Source organism: Anopheles cruzii, unplaced genomic scaffold (genome assembly GCF_943734635.1).
Source record: "Anopheles cruzii unplaced genomic scaffold, idAnoCruzAS_RS32_06 scaffold00079_ctg1, whole genome shotgun sequence".
Classification (NCBI taxonomy): domain Eukaryota; kingdom Metazoa; phylum Arthropoda; class Insecta; order Diptera; family Culicidae; genus Anopheles; species Anopheles cruzii.
The window spans coordinates 37,414-56,993 of record NW_026453862.1 but is presented as its reverse complement, the minus strand read 5'-3'; the positions used below and the strand labels follow the sequence as shown (position 1 = coordinate 56,993).

The 19,580-nt window shown below is 49.6% G+C and overlaps 1 protein-coding gene across 1 annotated transcript; it reads left to right on the top strand.

Annotated features, from left to right (window-relative positions):
- The first annotated feature begins 2,365 nt into the window (after nucleotides 1–2,365).
- Nucleotides 2,366–3,549, top strand: LOC128275960 (protein D3-like). The gene is made up of 2 exons (XM_053014430.1): nucleotides 2,366–2,848; nucleotides 2,948–3,549. Exons 1-2 carry the CDS (start codon nucleotides 2,424–2,426, stop codon nucleotides 3,096–3,098), a joined length of 576 nt encoding a protein of 191 aa, XP_052870390.1. The 5' UTR covers nucleotides 2,366–2,423; the 3' UTR covers nucleotides 3,099–3,549.
- Nucleotides 3,550–19,580: the final 16,031 nt, after the last annotated feature.

Genomic DNA, 19,580 nt, shown 5'->3' with positions numbered 1-19,580 from the left:
CGATCAGCTGTCACAATGTGTCAAAAAGTTGACCGTCCTTTCCGTCCATCATCCATCGTGCGGGGGGAGCGTTGAACAAAAAGGAAAACTCGACAGAAAGTTTTCGGTCGAATGACAGGAAAATTACGAATCATTTCCGATGGCCATTGGGGGAAAATAGGGCCGAGCGCAGGAAAGTTTAAATAAGGTGACAACCACGAACGTCTCGAAGATTTTAATAGAGGTTACTGATTGTTGGTTAGAAACTCTTTTCAATCAATTCTTGGTACCAATCGCTACTTCTACTGAAACTGGCACAATTACTGGGTTTTTGGTACTACATTTGATTCTTTTTTCCTTATATTCGTTTTTCATTTCGTTTATTTTAAAATGGCGACTGTGTTCAAATGTATCGAGTGTATGGAAATCATTTACTTATTATTCTTTCATGCCAATCAAAACATTGTACCAGTTGCTCTTGCACTTCACCATTTTGAATTGGATGGTGAGCAATTTTAAAATAATTTACCAGTTTACTTTCCAATTTCTCTAAACGGTTCTGTCAATAAGTTGTCTCAATAATTGCGAGTTCACACCCGGAATGACGTCAAAGTCATAAAAAGTCGATGAGACTTAAACTCAAATATCGGTCAGCGGATGCTAAATTTTTGTGGTCGTTTTTTCTATTCTCACCTTCAACACATCCATAAAATGGAGGACAAAATTGATGTACTACTGGGGCCAACAAATAAAGGGAAACCGTTTTCTTTGATTATTTTAATTTGATTAGCAACCAGTGTTCGCCGTCAGTGCCAGTGCATAATCGTTGAATGAGAGTGATGAGCGTTTTAAAAAGACCTGATTTGTGGAGGGACAGTTCTTGTTTTGCTAGAATGCTAGATTCTAGAAAGTGTTTGCACCATATTTTCGTCATCATTTCGCCACAAACCCGACACATATCGCAGCGCAACCACCATATTTGCTTGAATTAGCACCATGTGACTTTTGGCTATTCGGTAAACTCAAGTGATCGATCCAACGACACCTTTAATAGTCAATAGTTGAAATAGGAGCCGAAACGAAGAATGTGTTGAAAGCAAGTCCAAAAAGAACACTTCAGACCGTTTCGAATCCCTGTCCCTGTCCGTCAACAATGATTTTTTCTCATTAGTCCGTTGAACTAAAAACAAGTAGAGTTAGTTTCATTTTCGTTCATAGAGTAATTGCAGTCGTCCAATATTTTCATGTTTAGGTTTCACACCAACATTGATTTATTGTACAACTGTTCTGTTTTTTATGTCCTTTCTCTGTATTATTAAAAAGTTTTCGATTTCCTCGAAAAAACGGGGACCAAAATATAGACAGTCACAGCTATGCCGTAGTTTTGATGGTGAAGGAAATCTAAACTTGCAAACATTGTACGATTCAAAATACTCCTTGTGAGAAAACCACTAACTCTAGGTGTAACATATAACATAACTTCAAGCTCAACTTGTAGCGTCATCAAACTAGGACTACGTTGCTACGGCGATCCCAAAACGTAGCAACCTCAGCTAGCATTATGACAATCCAGTGCTTATACATCATACACAATGCGTTCGTTGTGAGTAAATCTCTATTTCAACTCAATTTGTTGTTCAATCTTGGGCAGACCAATCTCTATGTTCTGGATTCTACGCTTTTGCGTTGTCTTCAATTGCCTCCGCGGTCTTGAATAAATTGGTTTCTTTCTCTATCTGCTTCCAGGTTTCTCTCTGTGCCGTCAATCTCGTGTCCATTCGTGTAGTGGCCCGCGGTATAGGAAGTGTTTAGTGGCCAAACGCAATCGCAATCAACAAGTGTTCCGCGCGCGTCGTCTCGCGGGTTGAAGGTCTCGGCCGCACCGATTGCTCGGCTGCCGTTAAGCCGACGACGACGACCGATCGGAGCCGCTGATAAGATTTCGTGCCGGCCGACCTAGGAGCGCATCTTGCACCTCGATTGCTGTGTGTGTGCGGCCGAGCGTCTGGTAAGTAAACCGCTGTGCAACTGCACTCTAATTGCATCATCGACCGGCGGGGGCAGCGTATGCGGTTATCGGTGCTCGTTCAACCCCACGGTGCATCGTGCATCCGGATCGGTTGTTGTGGTCGGGATTCGCTAGTCGGGGCTCAGGTGTTTCAAAACAAAATCGCTCTCGGGATGCAATCAAGGATGTGAAGCGTGCGCTAAGAACCACCTTGCGAGCGACTCACCCTTTGCACCCAGCATGCCCGGTCCTGCCCATCGGAGGGTTAACCGTGTCATCCGGAGCGGAGATAGTGGTCGGCGGTCATCTCGGTCGAGGGAATCGTGATAGTGACCCACTGACAAGCGAAGCCTTCGGACAGCATTATCGGTTCGGAGCCTGGTAGCCGGTGGCCTTGTGGGGCTGACAGTAGCGTGGCAGCCGTCGGCCGGACAGGATGCAGGTGAACATTGGGCAGTTCTTTGCCGAGCACGACATAGTGCCGGTGCTGATCGACCGGGCGCCTCTGGTGTTCGCGAAGGTGGTGTACCGCGCCAAGAAGCTGGTCGACGCCGGCAAGGAGCTCACCCCGGTCGAGGTGCGCGAGGAGCCGAAGGTGGAGTGGTGCGCCGATCCGACCGCGCTCTACGCGCTCGTCATGCTGGATCCGGACTCGCCGAGTCGGATGGAGCCGGACAACCGCGAGTTCGCCCACTGGCTCGTCGGCAACATCCCGGGACGGCACGTCGAGCAGGGCGAAACCCTGTTCCAGTACATACCGGTGTTGCCGCGGGCCGGCAGCGGCTGCCATCGGTACATCTTTCTTATCTTCCGGCAGCAGTGCTGGAACGATTACGCCGATGCGCCACGTGCCTCGAATAAGTATATAAGGCGAACCGGAGGCAGTCGCGTTGTCACGTTGTCTGACGCCCGCTCTCGCGCTGGGCGACTCTCTCTCTCTCTCTGTCTCTCTATCCGTAGGAACCGGACGCCACGGATACGGTTCAGCACGCGCGATTTTGCCCGCCGGTACAGTCTGGGACTGCCGGTGGCCGGCAACTTCTTCATCGCCCAGTACGATGACTACGTGCCGATGATGCTGTCCCGGTTTCCGGATTCGAGCGACTACTGACCGAGTCGGCGGGGCCCGCGGGTCCCGCCGAAGATCACCGCATTCAATTACCGACATCAAACACGGTGCACAACCGGCGCGTGCGATTGTTTACTGATCCGGTGGTCCGATTGCATCGCCGGTTGCGAATCTCCGCGTCTATAATTGCTGTGTGATAGGCCATGTGGGAGGGCGCCCCCGGGTTGCAACATCAATCGGACTCGGGACGGGCTGGATGGGATCGTAAAACTCATTACAACAACTTCATTCGGTTCCAGGTTCCGGGAAATCGGGACCGGGACATCGTATTTGGCTGCGTGGCCGGCAATGACGTCCAGGGCTGCCGCCGCCGGGTACGCTGAAATATTAAACCCGTTAAGCCTATAATCCGGCAGCTACAATAAATATTGACCGGCGGGGTCGGTGGTGGGGCGTGTTGTCTCCCGCCCGGCCCAGGCTCGGAACTTGGAAGCAGTTACATGTGGTCCAGTGTTTGCTTTTACGCTGCCGATGATGATTTGCTGGAGCCACAGAGGCCGCGTGCATTCCGCGATTGTTAATTTCGTGCCCGTGTCTCTGGGTGAACTAACGGCCGCAGGAAGTGGTGTTTCATGTTTGGATGAATTCAATTTTAAATTGCTGCCGCCAAGCCGCGCGGCCCAGAGCCGTCCGCGTCCCGTGTCCCGGTGATTGCATTATCCAGATGATCTACGACACCACCACATGCGTCAATAAGGGCGAAAGCTGGCTCATAGAGCCTGAGCTACCCGATCGGTTTTACTGCTTACGGTTTTACGGTGCACTTGAGAAAGTTGGCCCAAAATTATCAACGGTGATTGCAAACGTTTCATGGTCGGAGTTTTCTGTCCGATCTTTTGGATTTTTTGACCCATGTATTGGCAGGACCACGGCACTATGGGGAATTTGTATGAAGCAGTGGGGGGCAAAAATGGGTTTAGGAAGAATCGGAATCATGCTTCGTTATTTTTAAGTGTTTTAACGCCCTAAGTTATGCAATCGGCATGACATCTGCTCCGATATCAATCATAGTTATGTTTTTGTAAACAAAATTTTAAACATACAAAGGACTATTAATGGACGACTTCCTAACAAGTGAATGTCCAAAGCATCCTTAATGGAACACCCTGTATAATATAGGTACATCATCGTTTGAAGACCATGCAAACGATCGCTTTGAAGAAGTTAATAAAAGTTGGATAAAGGACCATTTTTTTGACACTCTTTTTGAAGACTAAAAATTTGAATTGCTCATTGTTAGCTTATGCATTTTAAGCAAATATAGTAACTGAAATCCTCAAACGTGTCGATGTCGATTCGAATGTTAGAACAACCTTTTCCCCATTGTGCTCCGCGTTTGCGAATGCAGTTTTTGAACCCCCTTCGCGATGGTCGTTTGAACTGGATCCGTCCCCCGTTAGGCGTTGTATCTTCAATCAATGCAAATTTCGCTCTCTGAATGGTGGCCAGATTACTGTCGGACGCGGAGGGCGTACCGTGTGCCTCGCCTATGTTGGCGTAAATTGGCGCAAAGAGCAAAAAAGCGAAGGCCGCCCGGCCTAATCGCGCGGCAGAGAGTCCCAGGCGGTGGATGTGCGACTGCGGGGCCACAGATTCTGATCCCCCGTGGGGAGGTTTTTGTTGTGCGCCTCTGTAACTAACGCGTATGAGTGATTTGCATAATATGATTTAGCTCCCAGTGCGCTTTATTATTGCCACAGCCGGGCTGCAAATCGTACCCGCTCAGGCCGGTACGCTTGCAACCGAAACGCCGCGGACCCAGAGATGATAGTAACTGATAAATTCTACTAGACAGACGTGTAACTAACGCGCGCCTGTGGGAGCTACAGAGCCCGCAATAAAAAAACGGGAGAGTTCCGCACCAACCGGAAGCAGTTTTCGTAAATTTTCAATTGGCATCGTTTTTTTCTGTCCCTCCCCTTGCTCGCTCGCTCTCTCTGTCGGGTACGCGATTGTGCACACGAGAGCATGTAGGTAACATTATTAAAATGTTAATCTCTCTCTGGCTTGGGCGCCGTCCAGAAACGCGAAACTTGGGAGCCGACAAAAAAAAACTGTAGGAAAAATTCATTTTCCAATGTTCTTGCTGCGGCCTTTTCACATGCGTCCGTCCGCCCGGTCCGTCGGAAATTGGCCATTCGCCTGCACCGTTCCTGGGCCCAACAAAAACACACACACGTACAGCACGGCGTTCCCAGCCAACCGTGGAAACCCTTCAGCGGATGTGTACCGTGCTTCACCACTTTCGGAGAGTGTTTTTCGGATTTGAGTCCATGTACTTTTACCCGTGCGCGCGCTTTTTTTGTGCCCACGATGCTCGGTGGTCCGGGGATGACGCGGGCCCTCGCGAGTCCTGCAAGATTACACGCTTAAATATGCTCGTGTGCCCTCTCGAAGCGAGAGGGATGCCCAAAACTTAAAGTGTCGCTCGTGAAACGATGCGAAACGATCATTTTCAATGAAGATGGCCCGTGGCAACGATTCATTACCCTCGGATTCCCTTCTAACGCGGTGAAGGTGACACGTTCCGTACCGTACCGTTCGGGCTGGAATAGCCTTTCGTCCTGCCTGCCAACCCGTTGGTGTCGTTGGCGCAGTTCCGCGAATTCCCGCGCATAAATAGATTAAACATCATCAACACAATTATTAACAGCCGGGTGGGGTGAATGAAAAAAAAAGGACACCGAATGTAAAGTACGACCACGCGCCGCGTGTGTGTGTGTTTGTGGGGGGGGGGGCGCCCGACCGGAAACCGTTCGCGGCTGTGACACTCTTTTCTCACCTGACGCGCGCGTGTTTGCTCGTTATAACGAATTCGCGTATGTTGGCCGGCCACATACACACACAAACACACACCCACATCCATTCGCGAACACCGCACAGGAGGGCCAGGATGGAACGATAATCCGGCTTCGGCACGCGGAACTCGAGCGAAGCTGCGGTCGAATGCGAGTGGTTCGTGTGATGACAAACAAAATTTAAATTTAAGAAATGGTGGCCACGCCGTGCGTGTGTGTGTGTGTGTGTGACATAGAACGGCACAAATTAAATACGGGGAATTTAGTTTGTTTGCTTAATTTAAACCGTATCAGTTGCGTTATATTTGCACAGAAAAAATGGTTGAATTCTGTAGAACCTGGGACGCAAATGGCGCGCACCTTTCGAATGGGCTCGAGATACGCAAAGGAAGCGGAAGCCACTTCCCCGGGGTATGTTTCTAATGTTTTCACATTTATTTCAATGCCCATCCATCCACCGCTGGCCAACACGTTTCCGATGTTTAGCCGACGGCCTAAAACGGTTTATATTAATTATCGATGTGCCGAATGGATTCCCCTGGGCCGGGCCGGGCCGGGGCTGGCCGGAAAAAGGCCGGCTCGGCTAATTACCTGCTCATCACAGTTGATTGAGTTCTCGGCTACGGAACGGAACCGCTGGCCTGGTCACGGCGGCGGCATCCTCCGATTGGAGCCAGCTGCTGCCCGGCCTGGCTCCGCGCAGTTCTATAGATTTGATTAATCAATCTTCTTGATGGTGTCCACCTGACCAGATTTAACATTTTGCACAAACGGCCGCTTGCCGGATTTATGTTCCGGAACGAGCCGCCTTCTGCCTTTGAAGCGACGAATATTTTCATGCAGAAATAGAGGGAATGCTAATAATTTAATCGAGAATTCCGCGCCCTCAGAGCGCCCAACGTGGTGTTTTCAGCCGCCCAGGCATCGGTTTCCTTCTGGCGGAATGAACGGAATGAACGGAACCGCTTGCCCGTTCAGCCGCCGTGAGGCAATCACGCCGCCCGGCGGCCAGCTACCGGGCTCCGGTGTCTTGCCCGCTTCCAGTCGGTACAATTTTGTAAACAAACCGTTCCCCGTTCGAAGGCTGGATGTGGTGCCTTGCGGACGCATGCGCCAACGCGCGTCACCGTGACACCTTTGCGAGGATATGCGACGGAACCATCGTTTGTATCATCATCAGGCACGAGTGGTGTTGGCCGCCCCCCGAGCTCGGCTCGGGACTCGGCGCATGAACTGGCTGTTGTTAGTTTACGTCGTGACTTTGAACGAATCGGGCATCGCTTTCAGCAGCTCGTCGGCCATTCCTGGCGGTCGGGCACGACTCTCTCTCGCTCAGTTCCACCGGGTAGCGGCGGGAAGGTTTCTTCTTAGGCACCTAAGGCTGCCCGCTGCCGGTAAGCTCGAAAGCTGGATCCGTCTGTCTGTTTATCTGAGTGACGGGTCAGTTCATTCCGTCGTTATCGCTGCCGGCCGCTGACGATATCCGGTGCCGCCGCCAAGACAAACGAGCGGGCGACGACGTGTGCCGATGGGTGTGTTGTGTTGTGCGAAAGTAATGCTCCTTCCCTGCGGGAATCCACCGTGTGCAGGACACTACTCCTAGTTTAGTGGCATAGATCCGGCCACTGCAAGTCTAGCGGGTTTGAAAACCCAGGCAATCCATGTGGATAAAGTTTTGTTCTTTGATCATCGTACCTTAGTGCTACATGTGTGCGTGTGTGCGTGTGTGAGCATAGCATATTCCTGATTCCGCGAGTGAGTGTCCTCACAGCTCCTGCTGTGAGCTTGTTGCTGGAGTTCGGCTTTTGGCCAGTGATTAGTGTCACGAGCGCGCAGTGTCTGATTGTCGGCTCGGCTGTGGGCCGAACAAACGCCGGTTCCATTAGTGTGGCGTGTGGCGCGACCGCTTACCAGCTTCACGTGGCCGATAGAGCCGATGGAGGCGCCTGGCACTCCACAGTCCTAGGCCGCTGCCGTTGACGGGGAAGATACGCGCGAATGCCGGCAACAAAAGCTTTCGCCTCAGAGCCTCAATCATTCAAGCGAGGCGGTGTGTCAATCTGCAAACCCAGTTGCAAGTGTGCTGGTACCTCCGTGTTTGTGTTTGTGGATTGGTAAATTGATTGTTCCTTGCGCAGTCCGCAGCCCAGCAGCTAGGGAAGCCAACAACAACAAGGTTGGGCAAGGATTACGGGCCGAGTGCGCTGACCGTGGGCGCAATCGTTCGGCACCACATGCGGTGCTCTGCCAAGGCGTTGCCAATCAATGGTATCACAACGCTTCGAACGTCCCCGTGATCTGCGGTAACCCAACAAGTAGTGAAAGCTTGCCCCGCCGCGGGTCAGAATTGTGTGGAGAGCCCATAATTGGCCGCAACTTTGGGCTCCGACCCAAAGCGCGAGGTAAGCGCCGGGAAATTCGCCGGGAAAAGCCAGACTTTCGACCAACTATTTTGCCACCCGATAGCACCCGCTCCCAACCACCCGTACTTTTAAACCCCCCCCCTCCGGTAAGGGGAAAGTTTTCCCAATCGGTCCGGGTTTCCGGCTCGGTGGGTGCGACAAAAACAGTGGCCCGCTGGCCTTCGGAACCGTGCACTAATGAATGGACGGGAAGTAAACAAGAACTCATTATTAAATTTTTACTGTTCATAATTAATTATTTCGATGATTACGACTCGCGGCGGAGCGAAGCACTCGGTGGGGTTCGGGTGCGCGGGTTCCGTGCATTTGACCGTAGGTCGATTGGCGCATCCGTGCCTTTCGCCCTACTTGTGAGGAGAGACTCCTCGGCTCCATTTCTTCTTGTTCGTCTTCCGCGCAGTCGCTGGAAGCTGATACCCGGGACTGTCGATAGCTTGGCGGGGTGAGCGCAAAATTTATAATCCCAACCTTAATTAGACTTTGACCGGCGAAAGTAATTATGTCCGGCTGCTTCCGGGCGGCTTCCGCAGCATTGCACCGGCGTTTGCTTCGTCCAGCTGCTCGGTGTTGCTTTCGGTTGATTAACCATTTCGAAAAAACAGAAACATGGAACATGGATACGGTTCGCGCATAAACATGGGAACGCCAAAAAAAAGGAACCTCTACACGGCAGCTAATTAATTGTAAACAATGAGCGCGCACCCCCCCGGATTTCCGGGCCCGGGGTATTTCCCGTACATTATTTCGTAATATTTTGTGTTTTGAAACAGATAAAAACATCACCTGTTCCACACACACGCACGGGTGGTCACGGCGGGGTACCAGGTGGCCGAGGGGTAATGGAATTATTTTATCCCGGCGACTCCGACGGGCATATGCAGCCCGAAACGCACCGGCCACATCTTCGACGTTCTGGAACACGGTCGAAGAGGGTTTGAAGCTGCCGGGGATGGTACAGGTCCGAGCAAAGGGCGAGGATTTCAGTTCCGTGTTCCAGAGAAGCTCATAAATTTAATTGAAGTTTGTTCAATTTCTTCCCGTTTTGAGTTGTGTGTCTCTAAAAACAGCGCTGCCGAATCATTAATCATGTTCCAGGCTCAGGCTGACGTTTGTTGATAATTGCTGGCAAGATGCGAGTGACGTGGCGGTTTATTTGGATTTGTTGGCACTGCATGTGGTTATAAATCTTTAATTCTGGATTCAGTTGACTGCGGCATCTGTCGCTATCGGTCGTTAGGTCGATCGCCCTCCTGGTGAGGTTGTGCTTTTTGGGTTGTCATTGGTAGACTGACATTGGTTCTGTTGGTCACATCGCGTATGACTCTAAGTATGGCTGACTTTATTCGGCCTTCGTGTTTTCCTGTTATTTTAAATAGTTTAAATTATGGAATTCGTTCCAGCAGGCCAAACTGTCTACAAAGAATACTACTCGACTGTTGTGGGTCGTTAGTTTATCCTTACATAATCCCGTTACTCGCCACAAACTCGACCCGTATCGTTTCGCAACTAGCGTGTTCGATTGACTTTTCTCCATGTGACTTCTTGTCATTAGATAAACTCGAGAAACCGATTAGTGGACACGATAAGGAGTATTTAGCTATTTTGAAATAGCTGGTATATTTTTTGTTAAAGATTACGAAACAGATTGAGAAGAATATACAGGGTGGTCAAAAAAGCCTTCTCTTTTTGAACTACCCATTATTTGGCGTCTGAAACGTCTAATTTGATTCTGAAAATTGCAGACATTTAGTAAACGCTTAGAAATTTACAAAATGGGTCGCTATACGCTTGAAGAAAGCTGGGAAGTATGGAAAACTCTTTTCCAAACTGGTAGGTCCTCAACTCAAACGGTACGATATTTGAAAAGCACTTAGAACTTTAATTTACCCTTTTTTCAACCTCTGTAGCTATGTTAATAAGCATAATTGTCATTTTCGGGGTTCGGAAAACCCACACGTCGTGCAAGAGAAGCCAATGCATCCAAAACTAGTGATTGGTTGGTGCAAATTTTGGAGCTTTATTGCCGAGAAAGGACCACGGACAGTCGAAAAAGAGCTCAAAAATTGGGCCGATCGAATGGGCTACTGCGAAGCCAGTCGTGGTGGACATTTGATTGAAATTGTTTTTCGCATATAAATTTAATGATCTACCTTTAAAATAAATGTTTAAACAATTCGAGTTTATAACTTCGTTTAGAACGTTTATTAGCGTTCCCGTTCTTAGAACGTATTACAACGTATGTGAGCGAATTCCCGGTACTATTTGGCCACAGTAGTACGATGATAGTTGTCGAGTTGAGAACGCTGCCCCAGCTCAGACCGATAGTCATTGACCGGCTTTGTTGTACTGTAGCTGTGTCTATAACATGAAAAACTATGATAAATTTCCCGAATAGCGTCCCATGTTTCTGCCCGGTCTGCGTCAGCTGGCACACACACACACCACTCGAGAGCCTAATTTAACGACAACGTAACGACCTAATTCACTAGAACGCATCCCTTTGAAGCGCCGGCCGACCGGTTGATCGTTTATCATGGAGAAATAATTTATTTGGAGCCATTGTTTTCGTTTGAAATTTATCTTAAATCGATCCAATTAGGCGCCCGTCGCTTTGCCGGCCAATTCCTTAATTCGTCCCCTTTATACGTCTCTGCCATTGCGGTGGTGCGGTGACCCGGCGTTCCTGCTTCCCTGCCGGCCCTGTGCTACAGCTGGAGCACGGTTCTATTGTCAACCCGCGTTGCTCACGTTTACGCCACCCCCGATTAGACGGGGTTGGCCTCCCCAGAAACGGGGACGATATTTATTGCACCGGAATTAAAACACAAAGCTCGAAATGGGAAGGGAGGGCTGGCGTTCCCCCGAGCGTCCACTACAACCTTCCTCCTTCCCGGGGGTTGCAACATGGACGGGGACGGTCAATCAAACGGAAAAACTCCGGTGTGTGCGACACCGGGAAAAACAAAGGACCACCACCACGGGCGGAAGTACCGGGTTGCCACAGCTCACCCGCACACCCGACCCTCTCTCTATCCACTGGCGGCGCCCACGACTCATTGACACGCTCGGCTGTGCACGATTGTCGTCAAGCTGACACGAAGCCTCGCCGGGCTTCGGACCACCGGAAATGAAGAAGGGGAAGATGATTTTTTTTTCCTCTCCTCCACCCACCCGCTCCTTCTCACGTTGCCTCATATTTCGAACGACCCCGTGGAAACCTTCGAAGGGCAATCGGCAAAAGTTTTCTTCGCACTCGCTTCGGTCCGGGTCTTGGTATCGCCACGATCACGGGGCAAGAAGTTGTCCGTTTTCTAATGAAATATTTGCCATGATTTATCATCGTCCTTGCCACTTCATTGGCCGTGGCGCGTCATAAGGCGCAGGGCGGCGGGCGTGTTGTGTGGTCGGCGTCCGAAACGGTGCAGGGTTTTCTTCCGTTCCGTTGGCGACTTTTGCCCGGCCGCTGGTGGATAATCATTTTGGCCCAGCTCCGGGCCCCCGATCGGAGGTCCTCGTCACGCCTTCCGCCTTATTTCGTTTCGGTTTGATTCCGGTCCTGTGCCTTATCACTTCTGACATTCGAAGGTCCGCTCCGGTTCCGTCCCGTCCGGTTTTCACGATCGAGGCCGCGATAAAGAGCGATAAGATCTGGTTGGTGATGGGTGTAACTCAGCATAAGCAGATTCGGCGCCGGCAAACTCATGTTTATTTCAGTTCGAAGCACTGCCCTCCGGTCAAGCCATGTTTTCGCGGCTTTGCTCACAATTCATATCCCCAGCGGAACGTGCGCAACTGTATTATCCGAATTTGGGCGGTTCTGACTGTGATTAGATTACTGGGAATCGCGCGGCCGCGGCAGGAACGTAAACAACGTGTCGTCCTCGGTCTCGTCCCCGGTCGGCGTGTGTGTGGGTTTCCCCGGAGATGGGAGCGAAAGTTTTATTTCGTACGAAATGTCATTTCCCGAACTGGGTCGTCCTCCGCCGAGCCAGCCGAGCCATCGGGGGAAATAAATTGAGTGACGGGCCCGAAATCTTGGGCATTTGTTTCACCCGCGCCCACCCCGGGGGGCCGCCCCTTGATCACGTTCCGAATCGCTCCTTCGGGTGGCTGAAGAAAATCCCGGAGTAAGGTGGTAATTTTGTGGGGAAAATATTCCCTCCGGAATCATAAATGGATGTGTCGCACCCGCCGCCGTGGCTCGCTGGAGGAATGGTCCATCACGGGAGCTGACAGCAAGAACCAGGAGCAGCAGCAGCAGCGGGGTGACAGGTTTGTTTGGATTTGGCGGACACTTTGGTGAATTCCGGCCCAACTTTGATTGCGTGGTAATGAGGAACGCAGCGGCCGCCCGTCCGGTTGTAGGTCCGGCGGGGGCGACGTGTGCAAACTTCGGTAACTATGTCAAAACATGACGCTGCCGTCCTTTTTGGCGCGCATCGGGAAGGGGTCCTTTGTAAAGTTTAATTCACTGTCAAATACTCAACAATCCAATTCGGGCCAAGTTTTCGTTTCGAACGCCTTCGGAGGAAAAATGCGGGAACTAAGTTAATGTCCCTGGGGCGTAACAGACTGCTCTGTCCCAAATGTCCCTTGACGTGGGATTTGCTGGCAATTGGTAGTTTATTTTGTTTGAGTTTTTCGGAATCTTGACCCGTTTTGAACTTTTGCGGAGCCTGGACGGTAAAAGGACTCTGTGATCATGATAACCATTTGGCGAATCTTCGTCATGTAAATAATTGTTTGGCCTTTTTTAATCCAAATTGGTTTTCGGTTTGGTGATATCTGCTGCTTTCAACGCTTATGCATGGCCACGCGGAAGTAACTCATAATGGATGAATCCTTTCAAGTCCCACCAAACACAATGTGGAACCTTCCTCCTGGCCGTTAGTCCTGATTTCGCCAACGCTTGAGATGCTTCGCCACGCTTTGACCACAATCTTTTTCGCACAATATTGTCGTAAGTGAGCCATCGTTTAAGAAATCGATCGATTTCATTCCCTTTGGCCAAGGCTTCGCAGCTGGAAATTTGATCCATTCGATGTTTTAAGGTGTATCCCAGCATCGAGCTTCTTTTAGAATCCAACATTGCGCAAAAGCCTTTAAGCAGTCTTATGAATGAGTTTGGCTTGGCGAGTTCTAGGTCAAAACGACATTTTAATTTAAATGTAAATGTCAGAGAGCCTTTCGGTAGTAAGTAATGTAGTTCCAGATGGTCTTCGGAACATCGTATTAAAAGCCCTCTACTTTTTTCAATCAGTCTTAAGATTTGTTATGCTCGATCGATTCGGCGGGTTGCCCAAACAAAATAATTCCAATTCAGCTGTAGCATCTCTCAGGGAACCTTTGCAGGAATTGGAAAGGTTCTCCGTTTTGAGGTGCACCGCAGTAAGTAACGCAATTGTTTGCTGGTAACTCGTTTTGTTTGCGTGGTTTCCAGTCTTCCTATGAAAGCTTTCTTAGGATCGAACGATTTAAGTCCACATTTCCGCCATTTGGGTGGGCTTTTAACTAGGATGCATATTTTGGCGATCGGACATTGGGCACCTCATTTTTTTTTATCCGTCTGGATAAGTTCAGATTCCTATGCTGGTCCATTTCCGGTTGTCGGATGGCTGGTCAATAAAGGCTTTGGTTGATGCTGACTACCTAAAAAGATTTCCAGCCCTCTACTATAGCGCCGTTAGCGACGATAAATGCTTTATTAAAGAAACAAAAAATTCGTAGCAATTCCACGAAATAATTTGATCACGAACTTCCCGAATGGTCCGCGACGATGCCGCCAATTACCCGTTACCGCAGGCAGAAAAAAAACGGAGCATAAAGTAACTGCGCCAATGATGATTGGTTTGATTTTGTTCCGAACCATATAATCCAACCATCGACTCCATTGCTGCTGCATCGCGATTGTGACTTTTTTTTCTGTTGCTTCCGTTTTCCGAAATAAATTCGGTAAAACAAAATTTATAACGCCTGCAACCGGGCGGACAGCGCAATCGCTATACGCCGCCACCGGGAGATAAAGTGGCCCGTGGTGTCCAGCCCCGCCCAGCGGGAGCCCGGGGACCTGTCGAATGGAACATTGACCGGGAGCCCGGGAACCGGCAAGCTTTCCGGCGTGGAAAAGGATTAACTGGTTAGTTTTTGCCCGAACGACTTGGGGTCACCCGTTAGTGGAAGGAGCCTACAAGGGCGATAACACGCGGTGGCTAATAGAAATCCGCTGCAGCTGCGCGGAATTGCACGCCGTGCGTGATCGCATGCGGGAACCAATTTTTATTCATAAAATTGCCAGCGCAAACACACTGCACACCGCGCCGCCGCTGCAAACCGCGATAACCACACGGGACACTCTCATGGTCCTCCCGACCCCCGTGGAGGGGACGGCTGTCTTTCAAAGCTGTTGAATATTTATTAGCACCACCCCCGGGGCACGTGGTCGCCAGTGGAGATAAGTTTTCCGGACATTTAGTTCGGACAGCTTTCCGAAAGGCTGGCGCACACTCTTAAAGCACAATTAATTCCTGTTCAGCAACCGAAGGTGACCGGGCGCAAGCTGAGAGCTGCACCGAGTGCTGGTCCTCTCGGGTCAATTAGGCTCGACAAAGTGCACATTTTTTCGCATGCAGCCGGATCAGCATTAAGGAACGAAACATAATACCCACAGCGTCGCGGTGCGCTCGGCTTGGCTCACGGAATTACCCCAAGATTGAGCCCGAACCATGGCCGAGCCTCTACAACACCGGGTTTGCTCCATAAATATGGCAACACTTCGTGTTAATAGCGATAATAAACTGTACGTGATTGAGCCTTCGCCCCACTGCCACCGCCAGCGCCACCCGCCGAGGTCGAGGAGGTCGTCTTGTGTTTCTGTGCCAAATTCACACCAATTTGCCTTCCTCAGCCACCACCCGGTTCAGCCGTCACGGAGCGCCCTGGGTGTGGGCGAAATAGATGTCAAAATATGGGCTGGGCTGGGCCGGGTTTTGGTTTCCCGGCGGTGGCGCTACCAAAGGGAGAAGCGCACAAGTTGCCACCCCGGCAACGGGCGGCCGGATTTTATTGAGGTTGACGGTGGCCCGGTGGCTGTTGATGGCTGTTTATTGCTGCATTCTACAAACCACACCAATAACGGATTTTGCATAAACGTGCTCAGCCCTCATCGGGTGGTGCTGGGGCAGTTTTTTCCCTGCTTTCTCGGGCTTTCCCCCTTGGACAGTGTGCCAATTTATGGCACATTATCATCCCGAAGCTGATGGCGAAGTTCGTCTTTGTCTGGTTTTGATGTCTACCATCTTGAGATCATCATTCAGCCGTAATGCTGGTCGCTTTTCATAAAAGCTTTTCGATGAAGAGTTAAGCGTAAAAGAAAGGTTAGCAGAGCATATCTCGGATGTACGGAAGCTAGTGATGTTGTTGTATTTGCTAAAGCAATTGAACCATTTTTTGTCTTTAAATAAAATAAATATTTGTAGCAAGAAAAAAATCCAGTTTGTTATGAAAAGGAAATTGGCAGTTATTCAATATTTAATTCGTAATAGAAACAGGAGACTGTGTTCGTGTACTAAAGTCCACCATTTGCCACCCGGTGTCTGAGTGCCGATGGAGGCGCCTAGTGGCGCATAAATAAATAATGTGTGCACCGCATAAATGATTGGTAGCCACACGATGTGTGGTCCATGAGTATATTTTTCGATTGAACTGATGGCATAAAATTCATAGAATATTTTTTTATTTTGTATGCACAGACAATGTAATTCAATATTGCAGTCATCGAAACCTCCAACCTAGTACGGCAAGCAGCCAAATCAACAGAATTTTCTCTTGATTCAATTGATTTCTTTTTCAATTTTGACGCACCCTTACGAAAGTATCATTTTACTGAATCCAGCTAAAGGATGCGGAATAATTAAAATCATCCATTGTCCAACTCGTTGGCAAAATATAATCATTTTAAAGCTTTATTTCAACCACTAATTGTAGGAAAATAAAGCACAGCCTTCACGTGTTATTTTGTATTCTATCCCTATCCCATACGTTTTAGTTATGTGAAATCATAGCTATAGTTGTACGAAATAATGTATTCTGCTCTTAATCCTTCGTGTGTGTCTCTCTCTTTCCGCGATTTGCTTCGATCAGCATCGCGGCCGTATTGACATTTTCTGTCACTGCTGCATATTTCAGTGTCACGCTTCAACGCGCTGTTCAAATGGCCGATAGCAGTTTATATCCCATTTTTCATGAAAAACCAACTGCTTTTTTGTTTGGAGACCCAGTTCTACAACAGCCAACAGGCGTTGCCAGTCCCAAATCCGGGCTGGATGGCGTCGGTTTGTTAGCGTGTTGGTGCTGCGGCGGTGGCCATGGTTGGCCAGTATTGATGTGTGGTTTGTTGTATTATGCTTGCTAACCACTGTTGAAATAGGTCACGCGTGTAATTTTCCACCCGACGTACAATTTTGTGCGAGGCAATGACTGGCCCCTGGTCCGCCGACCGTGGTTGGAGTGGACTAGCGGCGGGCATTCGCATCTACGTGAAGCACATGTAAACCAGAGTTCAATCATTCGGTCAAGCAACAATCCGCGAAAGCCGATCCGATGTTTTTAAATATTTGCACGTTTGGTTAGGTTTCGTTGATTGAAATTTTGTTTCCAGATCCGGTTAACCATCGTGGAGGCAGCCGCATTTTTTTAGCGGCACAACTATTCATTCAGTTATTTAAGGATACCTCAACACACCCTAAACTAAACATGCTTCCTCTTTGAAATTACTTCTGCGGCATTGAAGAAAAGTAAACTACATTCCAGCGGGTCGGGCAACTTTCAAAATCCACCGTACGCCTCCCAACCGAACCGCAAGCGGGTTAAAGTCCAGGCCAGAGTAAACTAGGTTGGCGCATAACTTTATGTGCAGGGCCAACCTCCAACAAGCATTTCTTCTTCGCACGCGCTCGTTGGCAGATCATGGTCAAAACTTTCGACGGTCAAGGAAGCTTTCCTAACCGCACACCCTCGTAGGCTCCTCGAGGGCCGTTCGCTCATCAAACAATAACAAAGGCTGCTGATGGTCGGTTGATGCAAGCTACTTACTGCTCCGGGTCCGCTCGGCTGGATGAAAAAGAATGCCACAAAACGCCCGCCGACATGCAGTGTGACAACGGGAGTAGCAAAAACACAACCCTCCGTTGGTTCGCAACCGCACATCACCGAAGGATGCCCGAGGGAAGAGCCTTTTTTCCGTTCGGGCAGAGTCCCGAGCAAGCGAAACGTCTTCCAGACGATGAAGCACCGGAAGGGAGGGCGGGGGGGGGGTCTTTCGGTCGGATAGGCAACCACGGTCCTTGTGTGGCACTGACTCGAGCGTGCGTACGTGAAGCAACACTGTGACAATTGTCCACATCGGTCGCCCGGAGGGAGCCACCACGGAGGAGTAGATAATACTTCTTAAGGGATTGCTGTGGTTCTCAAGATGACCACGAGTGGCGTTGTTGGGACCGACCGGTGTGGAACTGGCTGTACCTTGGGCACACACACACACACACGCGCCCATCTAATGCCCGCGGGCGGGAGTGTGGTTCCGTGCAATATCCGGAAAGAAAACGCACCAGCGGTAACCAGCTGGGGACTTCCTTGTTCGTAAGTGCCGACATGGCACGACCTCCGTACTTGCGGTGCTCGCTAAGTTTTCGGGCGGAAAACGAGTTTCGTTTCGGAGTCTATCATCCCTTCCTTATCGCCCATTCCATCAACCCGTGGCGGCCGTGGAGTCCATTGTGCTATCAGATTGAAACAGCATCGACCAGATGGTGATGTGGGTTGCCTGGCTGGCTGGCTGGCTGGGAGCTTGGTTCCCGGGGGTCTGGGGTTTCGGCGAACCGAGCGGATAATTTTCATCGCAACCACGAACTGTTTACAAAAAGAGCTCCCCAGCAACCAACTGAACAGCGACGGACCGGGCGTTGGTGGTGACCAGAAGGAATAATCTGTGGTGCGGTCGGTTTTTGGCGACAAGGGTAAAGAGTTCGAAACGACGAGTGCAGTGGCTCTGAAGCGGCAAATTTCCAGCGGAGGAAGAAGTTTTTCCGCCGAGCACCGGTTATCGATCGGCATTCGTTTTTTCGATAAATGTCTGATCGGACGGTTGCTGGTCGAACTTCTGACAGTTGGGCACAGTTTTGGCGATTTTGTGTTGGGTTTTATTCAATTTGCTCCTCCAGCGACAGAGATTATCCTAGCGGGGAGGGCCATATAGTCCTACAGAACCTGCCCAGCTCGCTTTAAATCACCGAAAAGAAATTATTCTCAAGGTACGCGAGATACTTTGGTGGGAATACAGTANNGCTAAAGTTACGAACAGAATATTTCTTTCCTGTGTTAGCTTGTAAAACTTGAACGGTGACCTGTATTAGTGTGGCGTAGCTCGAAGATAAGCTACTCTTTGTTCGGTGGATTAAAACAGCGTCACTCCCGCTACGCTCCGATTTAATCCTCGCACGGTCCTTACAACCGTTTCACGCGGTACTCACCTGTGTCTCACCGATGTAATACCAAAATGGTCGAAGGATGTTACCAACTGTCGCCAGCAGCTCAATGACGATGTGGAATATTTGTTAACAGTAATGTCAGAGTGGTCCATGTGTGCCGCTGATTCAGCATGTTGTGCTTCCATGTTTCTGGTGTTGTTCGTTTTGCCGCGCACTGGTGTATGCCGTTGCCAAGCTTACGGATAACTTTTCATTCCCTTGGGCATTCGCTCTGACAAAAGCTGCCTCCGTATGCGTCTATTGGTTTCACCGCCAACCCACGATAAGTGTAAACTACGTTTTCCGTCCCGAGAAAAGCTCGGGACAAAAAGTCGCGCAATCTCATGTTTCCAGCATTTTAGAATGTGCCTGTTGGTTCCAAATGTGCGATAGTCTGATGGTAACAACCGAATCGTTACAGAACATTTCGAACATAGCCTTATCATTTTGTGTGTGTCAGCAATTGCGAAAGATTATTAGAAGTTTCATTAATGGCTCGAAGCATAATTTTAGAAGACGTTTTTTAATGAGCATTTTTAGTTGCCATGTTTTGTTTTGTGTATGATTAAGTAAATTTCGGCGGATGTTCTTCGCTTGACGTAGTTGGTGTTATAACTGTGTGCTGAAAAGCACCTATCAGTCTAGGGCATTGATATGGTTCAGTAATAGCCTTCTAATCTTTGTGAAGCTACGCACCCGGATACAGATATTAAAAAGTTG

Coding starts and splice junctions, on each gene's coding strand:
- LOC128275960 (XM_053014430.1), top strand. CDS start 2,424: ATGCAGGTGAACATTGGGCAGTTCTTTGCCGAGCACGACATAGTGCCG. Junction 2,849..2,947: donor GCGCCACGTGCCTCGAATAA/GTATATAAGGCG, acceptor CTCTATCCGTAG/GAACCGGACGCCACGGATAC.